The 19777-nt window shown below is 37.2% G+C and overlaps 1 protein-coding gene across 1 annotated transcript in view; it reads left to right on the forward strand.

Moving 5' to 3' along the window:
• The window catches only part of LOC129264449 (bestrophin-1-like), a 77730-nt gene that overhangs the window by 34217 nt on the left and 23736 nt on the right, over nucleotides 1-19777 (forward strand). Inside the window, exons 2-3 of the mRNA XM_064102603.1 lie at nucleotides 13714-13961; nucleotides 18916-19121. Coding sequence (XP_063958673.1) covers nucleotides 13714-13961; nucleotides 18916-19121 — 454 coding nt within the window. The remainder of the gene's footprint in view (nucleotides 1-13713; nucleotides 13962-18915; nucleotides 19122-19777) is intronic.

Consider the following 19777-nt stretch of genomic DNA (forward strand, 5'->3'; position numbering starts at 1 on the left):
GATTTCATTAATATAAGTGGAGATGTTTATCGCGCCATGACTCAATAGTCCCTTAGCCTACATTTCGGATGCGTGATGGAAATTCTGATAATTACCGCGCAAGAAATTTCGCAAAACCCCGAAGCGAGCAAGAAATATGTACCTTTCTTAAAATAAAAATCTAATTGTAAAAAAAAGGTTAATTGTGACATAATATCCAGATAATTATTTCTTATTACCATTTCCCTTTAGTCTTATTAATTAACCAGTGACTTTTCTATTTCTCAGTCGAGGAACATTATTTATCTTTGGGGGGCAACTGCCCCAAGCCCCCATCTGAAGACAGGAAGCTACCAATAAACATCTGTCCTAGAAATTTTAAAATCGTACAATCCTCATTAAAAGTAATGTACGAATCAGTCTAATGTACTTATGTATCAGTGGCATTAACATCCCGTAATATAGAACTTGAAATGAATCACAGTCGTCGTAAAATGTCAAAGGCCTTATCACGGATCTTTAGTGCAGACATTCTCCGTGCCCACAGCGCACAGTTTCTGCGTTACCGTGAAAGCCAGTTGTCGAATTTATTGTAAGACATGAAACAGCACACTTAAACTAGGCGACAGAACGGTGCCTCAAGATAGGCCTTCTTCGACATATGGATAGATTAGCATCACCAGAATTATCACGCGCGTTCATTCGGAAAATCGGTCATCCTTGTTAATCAGATCTGTTTCAAATTGGTCTCTAGCTGTAAAAGCATAGCGTCGTGAAAGAGGTCCATGGAAGAAGGTGAAGTGTGGGTTGGTGGAAGAGACATGGTCGCCAAAACTTCGCAAATGTTAATGCTTCAGCCACGCAGTCACACCTACGAAACGGACTCTAGACTGACATAATTACAAATGGAATATCATCGGTCGGTTTGGAGTCGATTTCGTTGGTGTAACTGACACAAGCCACCATATATCATTTTGGGATTAGTGCATTAGTGGTGTTTACACGAAGACATGTCTTGTTAACTTCCAGAACACGTATCTAATTGACATCTCTGTAAAGAAACATGTCTTAACCTTCTCAAGACTCTTATACGTGGAAACAAAAGTAACCCGTTCGTGACTTGACTTTAAAGTCATTTTCGAGCTGTTCTTCCATGTGGATAAAATAAGCTTAGGTGGGGTAGAAGGATGTACAGTCTGATAGGATAGTGTGCAAATTATACAGTCTATAGCATAGGCATACTGTGGTATAGTTCAAATGTGACGACGTTTGTCTTGCGACTCTGTAGGCCAACCTTTCACTCTTCTACACACGGTTGTAAATGTCACTTCGAAAGCACCCAAGTATTAAAAAGAAAATCCAAGGCAAGACAAATATTTTCTCCTGAGCCTTTTCATCTTGTTTGTTTTAGATGATAGTAATAAGACAATGCTTGTGTGAAGAATAACCCTTATAACATTCGTTTGAGTAATGTAGGCCTACACCGAATAACTGGTTAAACTTCAAGCATTTCGTGTGTCACAACGAAAAGATTTTATTCATGTCCAATGTCAATTCCTGTATCTGGAAAGAGAGTCTGCATGACGAATCTTCTAGCATTATTACAAAGTGACGTTTTGGGACATAATAAATATTTCATATAGACCACCTTACTTTATTTCTGTGTACCAATGTTTACTCTTTAATCCAAAACGCAGATAAAAGCATCAGAATAAATATTTGGTCGTGTCATTATAATTAGTCCCGATCATCTATTAAGAAAGAGAGTATATCAATCAAGCTTTGATTAAGTGTAACCCTGTGACCAATTGCATTCCTTCTGTCTAATCTTGGAACTGTTGTCCTCCTGAGAAACACATTAGACCGGCCCTTTCATGGTCGGCTTTTGATAGAAACTTAAATAACCTCTCTTGATTAAGTGTCTTGTTTGTTAATTGCATTCGCTTTCCCCCCCCCCCCCTTCTCTCTCTCCCCCTCCACTCTCTCCCTCTCGCACTCATTGTCTCTCCATTTGTCTGACCCTTTCTCTCCCTTTCTCTCTATTTACTGTGACATCTGAATTAATGAAACGAGAATCAGAAGTCAAAATCTAAACTGAATTTTCATTTATCCAAAAGCAACGCGTTCGTGTAACAAAACAAATAAACAAGGATGATGGTACTAAATTGAGTTTTAGGCCTATAATGTTGATCCCAATTCTGGGTTTGCCTATAAGTGTAACACTCCCACCACACCCTGGGTAGGTAAATGTTTGAAAGAGGGCATAACTGGATTTTGAAATCCCCTTTTGGGCTTTGATATTGAGTTAGAATCGGATTATACCAATGCAATTTCAGAAATCAGTCTTCAGGAAGGACTGAATGTGGATACCCTTGGCAAAGATTATGAATATTACCACATTTTCTCATTAGCAAATCACTTATATATATTGACAAGGAATGTATGAAGCCAGTGTGATATCCCATTGATAATTACCAGGTACATGCAAGTAAGATCATTACCATCCTCATGCAACGAAGCTTAGTTTGTCACTCATGCAATAAATTTTCATTTCGCAAATGGGCGTTGAATGATATCACGCCCGATGAACAATACTGCATTGAAACGTCTTCTCTCTTGATAAATTATACTTGACTGGGAGATGGGTATTCAAGAAGCTAATTTTCCATCATATTTGCAATGCTAGGATTATATAGTCTAAATATTACCCAGTAATTATTATGTGAGTGCGTTTATGTGCTGGTTGTGTGTGTATGTTTCTTTCCTTTTCTCACCATTTTTTTCTTTTACCCACACTCTTTACCTTACCCACATCCTTACATACATATAAACACACACCTTCACATATACATAAACACACACGCACACCCTCATATCATCTTTAAAAAAAATCATCAGAATTTCAGAAAACAGGTCTTACATGACACACATCCTCACCCTCGTACACACTTTCATTCTCTGTGGACTCCGAACAATATAACATTAATTGGTAAATTGTTCTATAGAAATGAAAGACTTAAATTCAGGGCTGTGGATGAATGAATACTTGTCATTATATTAACCTTTTCTCATGTTTGTCTGCCTATTTTAAAAAAATAAAAGCTTTTGGCTAAACAAGCTCGATTTGTCTTCTTTTATTCAACATGTCTGAATGTACATGTACACCAAGAACATCCGATAATTTATGGCAAATGAACATACTAATGAACTAACCACAAGAAAAAATGTTTTTATGCAATAGTTAATGGATGAAAGTGAATAAATAATGCCGACACGTGTCAGTGTTGTGTTTTATCAGTTTCTTCGCTTTGCAAATTTTCCAAATCTTTTTGATAATTCAGAAGTTTTATTGAGGAAGGAGGATAATAATAAAATGAAATAGTATCAGCAAAAAATGGTATATTAGGAAAGGGAAGTCAGCAGTATACTCTAAACCATTGAAGCTAAATCAATTTATCTGTCATTAGAAATCCTCACCAATTTTTGTGTCAGCCAAATACACCAAAGAGTGACGGGGTGGATGTATTACACAGAGTGGATAATGGTCATGTTCGACTATTGTCATCGCATACATTGATCATGTCTTTACGCAGCGCTAAATTGAATATGATCGTTCGCTCATAACTCATTATAGATTCAATTATTAACATGCTTGGCGTCTGTCAAGGAACGAACTTGAAGGGTATTCAAAATGGTTGCTAATCGGCATGCATCTATACGCATATGTAATGATAAATGATGAATAAAAATACAATATATTCATGTGAACATCACAGAGCGTATCAATAACATTAATCTTTCAGATAATTTATTATTTATTATATAAGATACTTACAAACAAAAATCGATCTACTTATCTTTTATACAAATATTCAAAATGGCGGCTTATCGGCATCAACAGGCATGTAAGAGTTCTGATGATAATAAATGTTAGCTGTTTTGTGGGACAAAGTTTTATGAGCAACCGCCGTCTGTTATGATAGATGATGAATAGAACTGCAATAAATGATCGATAAAATTAATCTTTCAAAATTAATTCATGGCACTTATTGTGTAACATACTTATAAACACAAATCGATCAACTTAATATTTTTTCCTATGCTTTGTCATAGTGTGCAGTGATGAAAAAAATAGACCAGAACATTAACAAACAACTAAACTGAATACTAGTAGGCCTATATTAAATTTAGATACTTATATTCATTCGTTGCGATGCATTTATATATTGGCTGAGATAGAAACTGTCAGGAAAATAGCCGTAGGCCTACTGATTGCTAGCTATTTTATTCTCGCATTGAAAAATATACCAGCATAAATAGATGTTTTATGTATTACATATTCTTGCGATATTTTTATAAAAAAATGTTTCCAGGGTAAAAATAACCTGAGACTACCAGCAGAATTTACGCCATGGTTTCATGTAAAGTATTCGATGGATATCATTAATGTTTATCATCAAGCTATCTCAAGTATTCTCATAACAGAATCATAACCAGATTACATCAATGATGAGCGCCTATAGTTTCTTTAAAGTTCAAAAGCCTCTGATGGAATAATGTAAAGAAATTCTATTCACCTTTCGAGAAATATGAGATTCGGATCACAAAAATGTTGTTTTAAATCAATGCGATTTCATTTCAATACTCTGCGATATAGGTATTTCAGATAATGGCATGTTCAAAGGGTTATGGGAAAATTTTGGAAGAATACATGTTCAAAAGATCTTTATATTTACAGCAGACAAAAAACTGTGGTAGGTTAAATGTCCTCCATAGAAATTAAGTAGAGCATAATAATTGGAACGTTTGAATAGTAAACATGACTTGCTGTTGCACATTGTCAACAACGCCCAAAATATTCGAATGCCTACAGACATAATCTTTAGACCGCACAATAAATTCTGGTATTATTCAAGGTTACATCAATATTAACATCTAATTGTTTCACTTCTCCTATTGATAAGCGAACGTGCGAATGATCAATTCATCCAAATTAAACCTCATGGTCATTATCATAATAATATTGCAAGTTCGTACGGTACATGGCGCCCAGTAATAATTAAGGCTAAGGCCTATGCCCGGTATGGGCAAATAAAGGTGATTTTGATATCAGGTATGTGATCGTGGGTGTAGCATTTAGAGTTCGGGTAAATTCAAACGCTATGTGAAAATGAATATAGCAAATATATTTTTTCCAATGAAGTCAAGTAAAAAAATCTAATGTATTATGTTTTGAGTGTTGTTTGTGTATATGCTATCGGGTCATGCGTTCCTAGCCGTGTGGGTGTGCATAAGAAATTAGGCCTGAATGGTGTGTGTGTGTGTGTGGGGGTGTGTGTGTGCAGGATGTGTGAGGGTGTGTGAGATTATTCATACAACATCAGGCCTGGGATGTGTGGGGTGTGGGTGTATGAGGATGTGTATAGGACACCGAGCCTGGATGTTTGTGTGGAAGTGGGTGTGCATAGGACATTAGGTCTGCATTATATGTGTTGTGGGTGTGTGTGTTTGTGTATGTGTGAGGTATTACATATGGATTGTGCGTGGGGTATGAGGGGCGTGTTTGTGAGAGTGTGCATGCATATTACACTAGGCTTTGGATGTGTATGCTCATGTGGTTATCGTAAACTTGGTATAAAACTATAAGACTATAATAAAAAACATGAAAACAAGATCCCTCTATATTAATGTACACACACGCGTGTACACGCCTATGCCCATGCTTGAGAATATAAATTAAGCAACCTAACCAAATCATGAAATGTGTGTTTTTACAGGGATAATTATATGAATTCATAGCATAATATTATTATAAAAATGGCAAATTTGCTCTTGTGACTAACGAATGGTAAAAACATAAATTTGGCTCTCGGTCTTTGCGTATTATGAATATTTGTTTTAAATCGAATTCATCCAATTATGTTTCTCCCAGTGGCTTATAATAAGTCTTTGCCGTGAGCAGATGACTAGCAACAGGTTTTGTATTTACACAGCAGGTCATATAGAAGAATCATTTTCCAATATTAACCTGCCTTCATTAGTTGGCGTGAGGTGCTGCGGAGAGCAGGTGTATTTCACTGGCACTTAAGTCGTATACGGTGGGTAGTATTACACCTTGCGATGGTTATATCGCCAGTTATTGGAGCTCTCTCTTGCTATATAGAGGACAGGGTGTTTCAAGATGATGACGTTAATATTTACCTATCTAAACCGTAATTTTTTTCAAAGCGAATTTTATTTATTTATCATTTACTGATGTCAAAGAAATTCAATGTTTTAAGAACAGATTGTTGATAATGAATTTATTGTTCACGTTATACCATTGTTAAATGGAATATCTCTAGAGGCGTACTGTGATCAGAACTACATGGTTATATTTATGATAACATAATTCATTGACCTTTTAATTATAGTCATGAGGCGATAAAAGTCATGAAATTGTTCGAAAGGTTGCGCCGGAGAGAGTTAAAATGCATAAACACCATGCAGTAGGTGTATTTGAGCCCCTCGCAGTTGCGACAATTGTAAATGTATTCAACAACCATCCTGGGGCCTAAATGTAAGCTGAATGGGGCCCCCTTCTCCAAAAAGGTAACCAATTGAAAATATGTCTCGTATTTTATCCCCTGCTTGGGGTATGCATGAAACCATGAATTATTGACCAAATTTGACTCTCTTCAGACCTGGCCATGTGATGGTCTATTGATGACATTTTACATTTTTAATGATTTTAGAATATTTTTTTTTGTTTTTCATTAAAAATTCAACATAGAAACTGTTCATGATTATACGTAAGCCAGCAAAAAGCGTGAATTCATTTTCTCTTTGTAATGTGTGAACATTTATCTCAACAATTTTTTGCGTAGATTAGTTAACCTGTAACCGGTGATTGCAGTTTAAAAAAAAAGTCGCTGAAGGAAATTCTCCCTCATTTCATGATTACTGAAACTATTTCCCGAACATTGTGATATAGGCCAAGTCGCGTACCTACAAAGAACATTGTCAGCTATAGAGGGGCAGACATTTTCCGAAGAGCCGAACAAAAAAAAAATCAAAATTCTATCAGTGGGCACTTTGCCCCAATCCCTTCCGCCATTACAATTTGCAAGCATATTAATTCAATATTAACTAATCGTATTTGCCTGAATGTGCTCACAATCCAGTATTATTTCCATACACAACGACTGAATACTATTTTCTTATACCGTCTAACCCCCTTTTAATATGACCTCAAGTGTAATGCATTACGTGACTTGTTAAAATGAATTTTGAAACCAATCGAGTGTTAACTCATTGGGAGCAGGTGGTTTGGCTAATACAGTGGTATTGTTACCAAGATTATGTTTCCTTTTAATTGATGAATGTGTCTGACCTATATAACTATGCACCCAGTGTTTTATTACTATTGTTTGGGTTCCAAGGCGAGTAATCAAAATAATTTAAAAAAGATCCCGGTATAAAAATGTACATTTTTTTGGTGTACTTTTACAGTGCCTTGTGTTTTAGTGCATTAAGTGCTTGGGAGAGTGCGTTCGAGGTGTAAGATTGGTCAGGGAAAATGAAAATGGTAAATATTCCTCCATCACAGCAATGGCATTAAAATGTTTATGTATCACGATCTATGAATAATAGGGAGATTTATGGGACCCGTTGCATAAAAGTTACTATTATATAAATTTTGCCATTCAATGGTAACTTCCATGAAATCTTTGACTTTGATTGGCTGTTGAGTAACGTTACTATGGTAGAGAAGCGTATCCTCTTCAAAATCCCCGTCATAACATTCAAGAGCATCCAAGGAAAGTCCCCTTCATACATCGCGAGCATGATCAACACCTACCAACCCTTCCAATCACTTCGGTCATCCAACAAGAATCTTTTAGTTGTTCCCAAGGCAACCTCCCACATCCATGGCGACAGAGCCTTTTTCAGTTGTGGCTCCAACACTCTGGAACTCCTTTAAACGAGCTCTTAAGACATATCTCTTCTGTAAATAGTATGATTTTTACAGTTAATATGTCCATAGTTAAGTTGGTATTTTAGATATGTAAGGTAGTTACGTTTGATGTTTAGTTATGGAAGGTAGTTAAGTTGATAAGTGAGTTTATTTTATTAAGTTAAGTAGTTAGGTTTCGTGATGTAAAGCGCTTAGATAAATTTTGATAGGCGCTATATAGATATTTAATTATTATTATTATAGTTACCATTGGATGGCAAAGTTATAATTTTAACTTTTATGCAACGGACCGCTATCAATTTTGATACAGATAACCAATGACTATGGTTTGATCTTTATTCAATATTTTATCAGTATTGATGATCTTCAAGGGCTCTCATTAGTACGGTTTTCCAAACGATCATTACGGGTCACTCCACTGAGTGGCATCAGGTGTGTGTTTAGTCCTTGATAAGGCTGCTTTGATGAAGGTAGATTTAAGTTCATTTGTTTTTTCTCAGATAATTTTGTACCATAGACCCAACACTATGTTGGGTCTATCAAGTCGACATATCAACTTGGCATATCAAGTGTACCTGATATGCCAAGTTGGGGGAAATGATGCTTTTGACTACTTCCAACATCGTCAAACACTTTTAAATTTCACTTCCTTTTCTATTAACTTGCTCCTCTTCCCTCTCTGACATGTGTGTCTATCTTCACCGCACGGACATACAACGTACACACACACACACACACACTCTCTCTCTCTCTCTTATTTCATCTCTTCCTTTCTCTAACTTGCCCATCTCTGTCTCCATCTTTCTAATCATACACAAACCCACACGCACACCCACCCAAACACTCACTTCCTCTCTCTTCTCTCTCCATATATATTCTCCCTTATCCCTCTCTTCTCCCCCCCTCCCCATCTTTCCTCCCTCCTCTATCTCTTTCTCTCTCTCTCTCTGCTTCTCCATACCCCCTCTCTTCTCTATTCTACGATCAACCTCCTATGGCTGACCTTACCTGTCAATGCTCTTGAACCTGGTTTGTCTATCGAAACGAGCAGACGATAAACATAGGCCTATCTCACATATTTGGCGGGAATGGCATTTCATGCTAATGAATGTTACGCCAGCCGAGGACAGCTCTCATAAAGGAGGGCTTTGGTGAAGCATCAGGCCTCAAGATAATGCGCAGGTCCCGCCGGGAAATGAATTTACGACTGAGGGGGTAATGTGTTCATCCCTGAAAGGCATTCGGGTTTCCATTTTGTCTTTATATTCGGGCTGGTTATTCCCTACATTGTACTGGTAGGCCTATATACTTTCAATTTTGTCCGAGGGATGTGCTGTTTTATCTAGAGTGTAAAATACGGGTGAGACGGCATCAGGGTCGGGCCTGTGCAAGGCTAGGCTGATAAAGAGGATAAATTGAGAGTCAGGGGACTTCTTTCCCATCAGTGTAATGCAGCCACGATAAAGCACTCATGGAAACCGAAAAGAACCAAAGCCTTGAGAGCTATTAAATGTGTTCAAAATTTGGCTTTAATACGGCCTACACCCCTGGCGCCACTTTCCGTCAAATATGCCTACACTCTAGGTGTTGTGTTGGTGAACCGTTGTGTTTATCTCCTTTGCTCATTATTTTGTTTGATTCGATATGAATTCACACATTTCCGGTTTATGGTTATTTCTATCATTTTCTTTAAGCACTATGTCTGCAGAACACAGTAATTAAAACTCATTTATTTAGAAGCATATATATAAGTGGGTCTACAATTAACATTAATTATCCTGTATCACGATGTCAGGTAGCATGTACTCTACCCATCATTAAGTTCACAGAAAAACGACAATTTTGAACGAAAATTTAGATGATGCCTTCAGTCTACTCATGACAACACTTGGAACGGGCGATGAAGGGGGGGGGGGAATGGCCATGTGTAAAAGATGAATTAGATTTTCCCTATTACCATTATACTAAAGCAGTGGCACATGGCTAAAATTTAACAACTTTTCAACTGCAACATTTCATGTTTTGTAACAAACATTGCATCATGTCATCAAGCTGTCTATAATTGCATAGAACAAGATAAAATGGGCGATATATTGTCGGCGTTTCAAAAACACATTCGATAAAAAGGCCAATATTCTTTTTCATTGAAAAATATATAATATACCAGTTTATCGAAATTGACACAATCTTAATGAAATCTGTATACTAGCCGACAAGGGAATATGACTTGTAGTCATTCGCAAAGTAAGGACTTGGCTATGATCCAGTGAAATATTCTTACCTGTTAACATTTTGGGTTGTTTATTTTTTATTCTAAAAGTAAATCACTTTGAAAGATGGGGGTCACCGGCCTCGGTTTTTATAATGAAGTGCTATCAAAATAGAGCGTTGATTATTCTAGTATCGTAGCTGTAATGTAAGTGGATTATGAAGAGCAGCTGGGATTGGAGCTGGGTATATTAAGATATACAGTTGGTATGCCAAGACTTGTAAGAAGTGGGACAAGGCTGTCATTTATTAGTGCTGTAAAAACCACGCAAAAATTATCTCAGATAGTGCGCTGACCTGTATGCTGCTAAAGCATGTCTTGATTGCAGTGTACTTTTACAGCTTACATTTATGATTGTTGAATAAAATATGCATAGTATGTTTTAAGTTGGTGTGATTTTATAGTTTACATGCAAGAAGGTTGAAGTTAGTCAATCAGTAATACAAAAGCAGCGCCATTTATATCCTTGTTATAACATCTTTGTTCATTTCAAGACAAATTGCGAATTATTTCCCTCTTTTGCTATCTTAAATTATGGTATGAGTCTGAAAAGTAGCAACTGATAAAATACTTTGGGAAAACATTGATGAAGTTTCGGGTGAAGGAACGTCCCGACTTGCTTTGATCTTGAGGATGTGCTCTACAAAAAAGTAACAAGTTTCAAGTTTTCTTGTCAATTGAAATTCATCACATTCGCAGAGGCTTTACATGCAAAGAGAAAAAAACATGTAAATCCATCTTCTTGTGATGCCTTTATCATATTTTCTCGACAAGTCTAATAATCTTTAATCAATGCTCATATCTGTAGACTATGTTCAACATACAATCCTTTATTTCAACTACCGTATCTGTCTGTCTGCCATATGGCACATTGGAAGTCGAACATCTTTCAATCTCTGGCAGCGAGACATGACCTGATGTTACATGAGAACCCGTCAAGATGCAGTTATCAGATTCAATTATTTCAGACTCCCGACAGATTCCAAGAACACTATACCATCTATTGCGTTCTAACATCACTTTCATCGACATCCAAGGATGAACAATGATTTCTAAACCATGTGGCAATGACATTGACATGATCAGATCACATAATGTTGTCATATCTTTGCATGGCAAATATGTTATTCTTGAATCATGAATAGCATCTCCAAGCGTCGATTGTGAAATGGATACCTATACCAATAATGAAAGAGCCAGGTGCTCTGTCTGTATGAAAATATGAATGTAACACAGGAGCTATATAACAAGAAAATTATTCCTCGAAACTCAAGAGTCACTTCTTATAATTTAAACTTTCCGCAATGGTTAAGATAAATAAAGCGGAAAGAAGTCCTCAAGAAAGCGAGAGGGTCGAATGGAATAGATAAAATGTATTTTAGGTCGTCAGTTCGCAGTGTGTTAAAAGCTTACCTACAGAGGCCTACATGTAGATTAAATCCCTGAATAATTTGACAAAGATATTAAAGCATTTCGGAGAAAGTGCCCATAAATATTCAAGATATATTACTATAATAGTGTCTTTCACCCATAGATGTATACATATACGATTTGGTTTCGTTTTATAAGGTACAGGTAAGGTATAATATCTTTAAGCATGCTTATTATTTTTGAAATCCAGTATCGAGGTCGCACATTCCTCTCAAGATTCAGGTTACCACGTGAACTGAGTTATTTTTGACGTTTCCGTCAATCACATGACCCAACCCACGTGTTATTCTAAAATGGATGAGTGTCAGGTTTACAGAGCGTCTTAACATCTAAAAATACTATTTTTGTTGCACCCTCGCCGATCCAATGCACCCTTGCGCCCTTAGGGGTTTCCTTACACGGGTGTCGCAGCCGAATTGAGGGTGAAATATTGCTTTCATAGCTTTACTTATCGTGACGTCATTGTTTAATATACTTTCCTGGGTAATAAACGGGGTTCTCAGCTATACTTTCTTATCGTGATGATATAGCGCACTCCGCTCTCACACGCCATCTTGAAGTTATGGATGGGTTAGGTAAACAACATAAATTGCTTTGTAGCTTGCTAAGGATTTAGGAGCACGGATAAAGTTGACAGATTTACATGATCACACTCTGGGAATGCTTTAAGTAATGCTGCATAGGTCTATGCTTTCTAGGATTTTTAATTTTGAATATGCCCTATTGCCCAAATTTTTAATAAATTTACCACTTTTTGTCAAAAATTATGAAAATGATATCGAGTTGCAAATGAACTTTACATTTCGAGACAATGGTAGTCGATTGTATATTGATTACAATATCGTTATCTATTCGATGGCTACCATTAAAGATCCCCCCGTCTTACGCTTTGAGTTAGCAATGAAAATAATGAACTTCTTCAAAGAAGTAGATAAGTAGCATTAAACCTGTATTTTGGGTATACTAACACGCACAAAAACGGGCTTCTGGCGCCATTCCGTTACGGGTCATATAAATCGCTTGACATTAGGTCCTTATTAGCGACTATTTCTGGTCAATCGCAATACTGTCACATCAAAATCTATCACAACGGACCTTACTTTGGATTTGCGTGTCATTACTGACCCGAAACGGGATGTGACGTGACACATACTGACCCGGGATTTTGTTTTAACAAAGAGCAGAAGGGTCTCTGTCCCTATACTTGATCCCTAGCAATGATAGAACCGTCAACATGGAAACAACTTTCTAAATAGTGACCTGATGGGTGTTTCATAAAGCTGTTCGTAAGTTAAGAACGACTGGCGAACCTTTCTTACGCGCAAAATAATCACCAATGAACATTTATTGGCGAGTATCATTTACCACGATAAAGGATCACCAGTCGTTCTTAACTTACGAACAGCTTTATGAAACGGCCCCCTGAATCATTAACTGAACACCAGTACCTTTGTCCTCAGAGACGTGCAACATCGCCACCTTCACAACTAACCCTGACAAAGTATCAAGAAATCTTTCGCCGCTGTTTATATGCAAAAACGCCATCCATACTACCATTACCACCATCATATATATTAGTACTATGAAAACATGGAGAAAGGGGTTGTTAATACAACTCTTAGAAAAATGATGTTGATTGCATCCTTTTCTTCTCGCGATTGGAACCTTATACGGTTGTTTAAAGAATCTGAAAATTAACATATCAGGATAAATAAAAACAAGTCTTTATCCAATATTAATCAACATCTCTACCTGTATTGGACTACTATTATGTTTCATTAGTTAAATCATTTTACAAAAAGGAATGTCTTCAAAAGGGTTGGATACAGAAACAGAAATGGATTTTAAAGCAGTGTCTGCCTAACAATATCAGACAAGTTCTTCCGATACTCAACAGAGGACATTTTGAAAGAACTGGCACCGTAGAGAAGAAGAATAATATTTTGAAATTACCCAAAGAGATTTGTTGTTTGGTCTTAATTTCAATGAGGAACCTACTGGGTTTGGGGGGTAAGAGTGGAACAAACCTCATTGACCAACTCTGCTTAATATTGCCCATCTCTGTTTCCATTTTCAGATTAAGCTTGGTGGACTCGCAGGGCTTCTTCTAAGATGGCGGGCCAGTGTGTACAAACTCCTGTGGCGAGAGATGATAGTATTCATTTTATTCTACACCATAGTCAGTCTTATCTACCGCTTCGCGTTCGAAGGATCCAGTATAGTCAAGGAGAACTTCGAAAAGCTGGCCATTTACGCTTACGATTATACCAAAGTGTTCCCTATAAGTTTCGTCCTGGGTTTCTATGTTACCGTTGTCTTTGATAGGTAAGTGAGAAATATAACATTTGCTTTATAAACTGTTACCTTTCCTAAATTAATAATAATAATAATCCGCTTTTATATTGCTCTTAATACTTTGGAACGACGTCTCTAAGCGTTTTGCAGATGGGTTCCATAAAATAACCAACCTTTTTGTACGTCCGACCCCCATTTTTCTCAAGTCATGCTTCACTTCATAAACTGACCAGTCATGGTCCCTTGAGAACATTACAGACTCTCAAAAGAACAAGAAATCAGAGACAGAAAATTTCATGAAGGCCCCACATATAGGTGGGGGGGGGGGGTCGGACGTACATATTTATGGAATTGCCCAGATATATTATTACCCCGGTCATCGGATCCTGGCATGCTCGAACACAATGTATATATTTTAATCACTCCCTGTGGAGCATCCAAACAAGGCTTCCAAGACTCAATTGCGAGGCATACTATGTAGGCTTTTGCATCCTACCGGGTATCCATTTAACACCTGGGTGGAGAGTGGCAGAGTGTAGATTAATGCCTTGCCAAAGGATACTCTGCCGAGTCAGAACCGCTACACCATGACGCTTCCTCAGTATATAATTGTACCAATAACTGCATGTTCGTAGACAATTCATAATTTTGATATATCCAAGCGTTCTTATTCTGGATAATCCCTCCCACGTGTTATTTTTTTTGTTCCATACGAGATTTTCCTTGGGGCGTCGGAATGGGGTTTATTCAATCAAAGGCTACACCCACTAATCCGCATTCTATCAGAATAAGTGGCTACATCCCATGAGTAACTCGTTAACATGGCGCAATGTGATTATCCTTGTGCATAAAATGGCAAGGTTATGAAATTGAATCCCAGAATGGGCAAGAAATTAATTTTAACATTTTCTCTTTTTTTTAATTCAAACTAAGGCGAATCTTTATCTCTGGCTACAAGTCTATATGACTTGTATCTGGCTACAAGTCGATGAGTTGTAGATTTCAAAACGGGTAACGGATATAAAAAATGAGAGAATAATCGTAGGATTAACACGTTCGCCTCCCGTGTTCGTCTCATCTCCTTGATTTCAAATTCTAATTTTAAAGTGGATATTCTTAAAAAGGAATCTTTATAAATTAATGCATGACTGATTTCATATATTTTCTGAATGTACTCATGTTGCCCTTGGTTTTTCTTTTGAGAAGTTAATTCTTTCACGATGCAGAATGATTGGATGATGACCATGATGGCGTGAGGCACAATGTTAATTGCAGGTCTTCCAGTGGTATTTTGGTACCCATTGAAATGACATTCCCTCTAACTCTTTATTTATACGAATTTCAATAGATCCTCTATTATATATCAGTAAATAATATCCGTACACCCCCATCCCTTCTGCCCTTTACCTACTTTCATGTTGTTTCTATTTTATAAAGAAATTAGTTGTAACTGCCTCAAGAACAATATGGATAGCAGTGTGTCAACGAGTTAAAACTGTGTCAACCGTCAAGTACAGCTGCATTATCACGGCATGATCACACTCGCCTACACAAAAAACCTTCCGCGCTGTGCACTACATGTTGTTTGTTGCTAATAGAAGGAAATAAGTTTAATATCTAATAGCGAATCGTATTACATTGCACAAATACTATAATATTTCAGATATACGCTGGAGTCTGCAATTAATACGAACATGAAGGTTAGGTTTAAGTGAGTGCACATTATGTTGTGCACTATGCATCTGGGTTTTTTTTCGTCTTTTATTCTCGGGTTTTTATTGTGGTCTTTGACGAAATTCTAGTTGGTATTTACGTCTTTTTGTCAAACCTTGCTACTGCAGCTGTTGTTAGGTGAACATGAATTATATCAACGCAGAACCATATGTTTATGTTGGTGTAAGATGAAACGTCTGACATTTAGGTTAATTGTGAAAAATGCTCTCTCGTTATTTTTTGCACAATAAACATTTGGTACAATGGTTGTAATCGTTTGAAGTCCACCCTTCCACCCTCTTGAATGAGCTCCCATAAACAATTAGAATAGAATTTAATATATTTCTAAAGAATATTTCATTTCATAAGATTTTATTCCTCCTTTGTTGGTTTATATTTTATTTATTTATTTTTTTTTTTGGGGGGGGGGTCCTCTCATGAGTAACTTCTTAACGCTGGGGACAATGAAGGACCAATTGATAGCTATGTCAACAAGTTTGCCAACTATTTTTGAACTACAATAAGGTCTATCAGTTTTCAGATTCGCTGAATAACAGGATAATAATTTTTTTTCTCCAAATTATCACTTGGTCTCTATATGGGTCCTTTACTATATTTCGGACTATTTTGACTGGCCAGAGAATAATTTTCGTCGGTTTTTTTTAAGGTCTGAAATATGTGCTTGCTCGTTGGCATGTCTTTCTCAGAGACATGTTTAGAACTGTTGGTTGCAGTTGAAGTAGTACATTATTCCTAAATAAGTTTTAAAATTGGATGAACCCCTGCTACATTGAAACGAGGAATGTATTCTTGAATATACTGGCCATTGAAGAATTGTAGGAGATGTCTCTTAAAGGGGAATCCAACCCAAATAAAAACTTGTTTTTATAAGGATATGAAAAATCAGACAAGTTGATATGTGAAAGTTTGAGCAATATTAGACACACAACAAGAAAGTCATGAATTTTTAAAAGTTGTAAATAATGGTAATCACTATACTCATGGAGACTTCAAATTGGCCGCATATGGGATGTCATAGTGATGTAAGGCAAGGACTACTCTTCCATGTACTCCACTTTATATTATGGCTAAAATGTAATTTTTCCAAAAATTTTTATTTCAAATTATATTTTTCTTTCATGAGGACATTAAACAATATACTACCTGGGTTATATTTTGATTACTGCCCCAGGGGAATGGGTACTTAGGAGAAAACCACAAATCCCTGATAATAAAGTACATGGCCTGTGGGAAAGTTGTCCTTGCCTCTTGTCATAATTTACTTACCCAGTTGCCAATTTGAAATCTACATACTATTAGTGATCCCAATTTTAAAGCAGCTATAACTTTCTTATTGCTTGTCCGATTTCTTTCAAATTTTCACCATTCTGTTTTATTTATTTTTCTCCTTCCCAACACAACGTTTTATGGCCAAGGCTGGATTCCCCTTTAATGTGCTCTAATTTGATGAACGAGACAAGATAGAGCTAAAAATAAACAATAGGACACCAAAACGATTCCCATACGGTTCGTGTAATCCCACACCGTGTGTTTATTGCAAGTCAGCATGGCTGTTAATTCCATATCACCTTAACGACACCAAACCTCGCAACACACACCAGTTCGTATGCGTTACATTATCACCTTCTTCCAACTGCTTTCGGGCATATTCTCCTCCGCAACAACATGCTAGACCCGGAACTCAACTATAAACTTTTAAGTAAAGTAATTCCGTGCCGTCAGTAGATGCAGCCATCACGCTTCGCATGGAGAGGGGGACTCCGTGATGGACTGGGGTATTTACATTTCACATTATGTCGAACAGCAGGAGAAGCTTTCAGACGACTGCTCGATCTGACCTCTCTAGGTGGAGTAGAAGGAATTGAACAACCGCTTCACTCGTCGTCTTTACGTCATCCTAAGATGTTGTCTGATGTCATATTGGAGACCCAGTACTTTGCAATATGCGACTGTGCATAAATTTCGCCATCAAAAAGTCAGTTGATGGGACTACGTGTATGCCACATGCCTTATAATGATCTCAGTGGCGGATCTACGGGATTGGGGTTTACCCCCCCCCCCCGGGCTACCAAGTAAAAAAAAAGTAATCACCTACATATTAGAGCCAACCCCTAATTACCTTCATTTTATAGTGAACTTTTATTTCCTGCTTGTCAAATTTCGCGGTCAAACCCGCTCCTTGGAAAAGGGCTACATCTGCCCCTTGATCTATTCTGGGGCCCGTAACACAAAGCTTAGCAATCATTGTAGAATATATTTTTAATGATTGATTGCATTGACTAAAACGTATTAGTAATCGTAAAAATCCATCGTACAGTATTAATCGCGAACATTTGTTTTACAGGACCCTGATGTTCGATGCTACCGTCACATCAACAAAATCGATTCTCGACCGATCAACTCTTTAAGTTATTTCGAATGACTTACTATCGGTCGGTTTGGAGTTGGTTTCGTTGGTGTGACTGAGTATTGGATAGAGTCAGTAGAAATACGATTTTCAGCAACACTGTGTTTAACTTCGTCATCTAGTCGTTGTTTGGTCAAGCCACCAATGATTGTCAACACTGCTTGGCATATGTTGACCAAATTGATATACATCGGGGTCAAATAGCTTTGACAGGCATCACTTGAAAAATAAGCAAAGATATAAACAATCCTTTCAGTTATAACTGAAACCAAATATATGCCCAAGTTTATGGATGATAAAGTCCAAATAATACCATATGAACAACACTCATTTATAGCCAGAATTTTTCAATCTACCTACATGCGCTTTATAGGCGTTTTACAGAATGTAACAATGTTTTCTCTCAAATTACTGTATCCGTAATTCCATTCGTATGATTCGTTAACTCCCTTGTTGTGTACAATAGTATTTGGTGTAAGTGTAGATAATAAAATTGTCAAGGAATTGTGTTCAATATTTCATTTTGATTGCAAGTGATACCATCACTCTTGTGACACCTAACACCTACACTCACCCTAGTGCATGTCCTCACTCTACCCCTGGTGTGTGTGCGTATATGTGTATGTGTGTTCCATTGAGCTCTTCGTCAAGTACGCACGACTTTACGCGCGACTGGAACAAAAATCCCTTTAAACACTAACCCTGTTTCTTAAGATAAATCTTCATTATATTTTTTTACGAGAGCAATTATTATCAGAGGAGCAAATATCTGGGCACCTTTATATCACATTTTTAAAAGTATAGGCCTATATATTATTCATAATTTTTGTCTTAAATTTCCAGATGGTGGATGCAGTTCAAATCAATACCATGGCCCGACCGGGTGGTGTATAACGTCTCCGCCCACGTCCTTGGGAACGACGAAGAAGGGAGGATAATAAGGAGAACATTAGCCCGTTACGTCAACCTCGCAGCTATACTTGTATACAGGTCCGGTAGCAAGCGGGTTAAAAAAAGGTTCCCAACTCTTGCTCATCTTGTGGAGGCAGGTATGACGTCATGTATAGAGAAAAATGTACACTCTTAATACGATTGGTCAAGGCAACCATCAGGGGAGTGTTTCATGAAAGGACTTGTCAGTTGTTTTATCCGACAAGTACTGTTTTATCCCACAGTTACTATGGTAACATTGCCACTAAGCCAATCATAATCAAAGAAAGTTGTCAGACCCGACAACTTGTCGGACAAAAATGATGGTGAAACGCTCCCGTGTTGGTGAATATGTGTCCAGTTGACCGATGAAAAAGGTAAATAAAATTCTGGTGGACAAAAATCTATAAATTGGATGAAATTGTCTGGATTGTCAGTCGGGCAAATATTCATCAACACTTTGATTAGTTTAACCAATCATTTCAGAGTGTATAAAAAGCTAAAGGGGGTAGGGGGTCAAGTCAGGCGTTGAGGCGATATTCGCAAAACCAACGTCCGTAACTGGAATTGAGGCTGGTGTTGAGATTGACGTCAGTCAAGTAACAAACATATTTTTCAAGGGCTCAGTTTGGCAGCCTGATTCACGACTTTCACGCCAGCATCAACACCAAATTAAAATAATCCATTTTACTTTAGACTTGATAGTTGTTGCATTGAGAATAAAAAAGTGTAGGGGTGTCGGATAAAGTAATGTAGATGACAAAACTATAAATCC

Source organism: Lytechinus pictus, chromosome 7 (genome assembly GCF_037042905.1).
Source record: "Lytechinus pictus isolate F3 Inbred chromosome 7, Lp3.0, whole genome shotgun sequence".
In the NCBI taxonomy this organism is placed as follows: domain Eukaryota; kingdom Metazoa; phylum Echinodermata; class Echinoidea; order Temnopleuroida; family Toxopneustidae; genus Lytechinus; species Lytechinus pictus.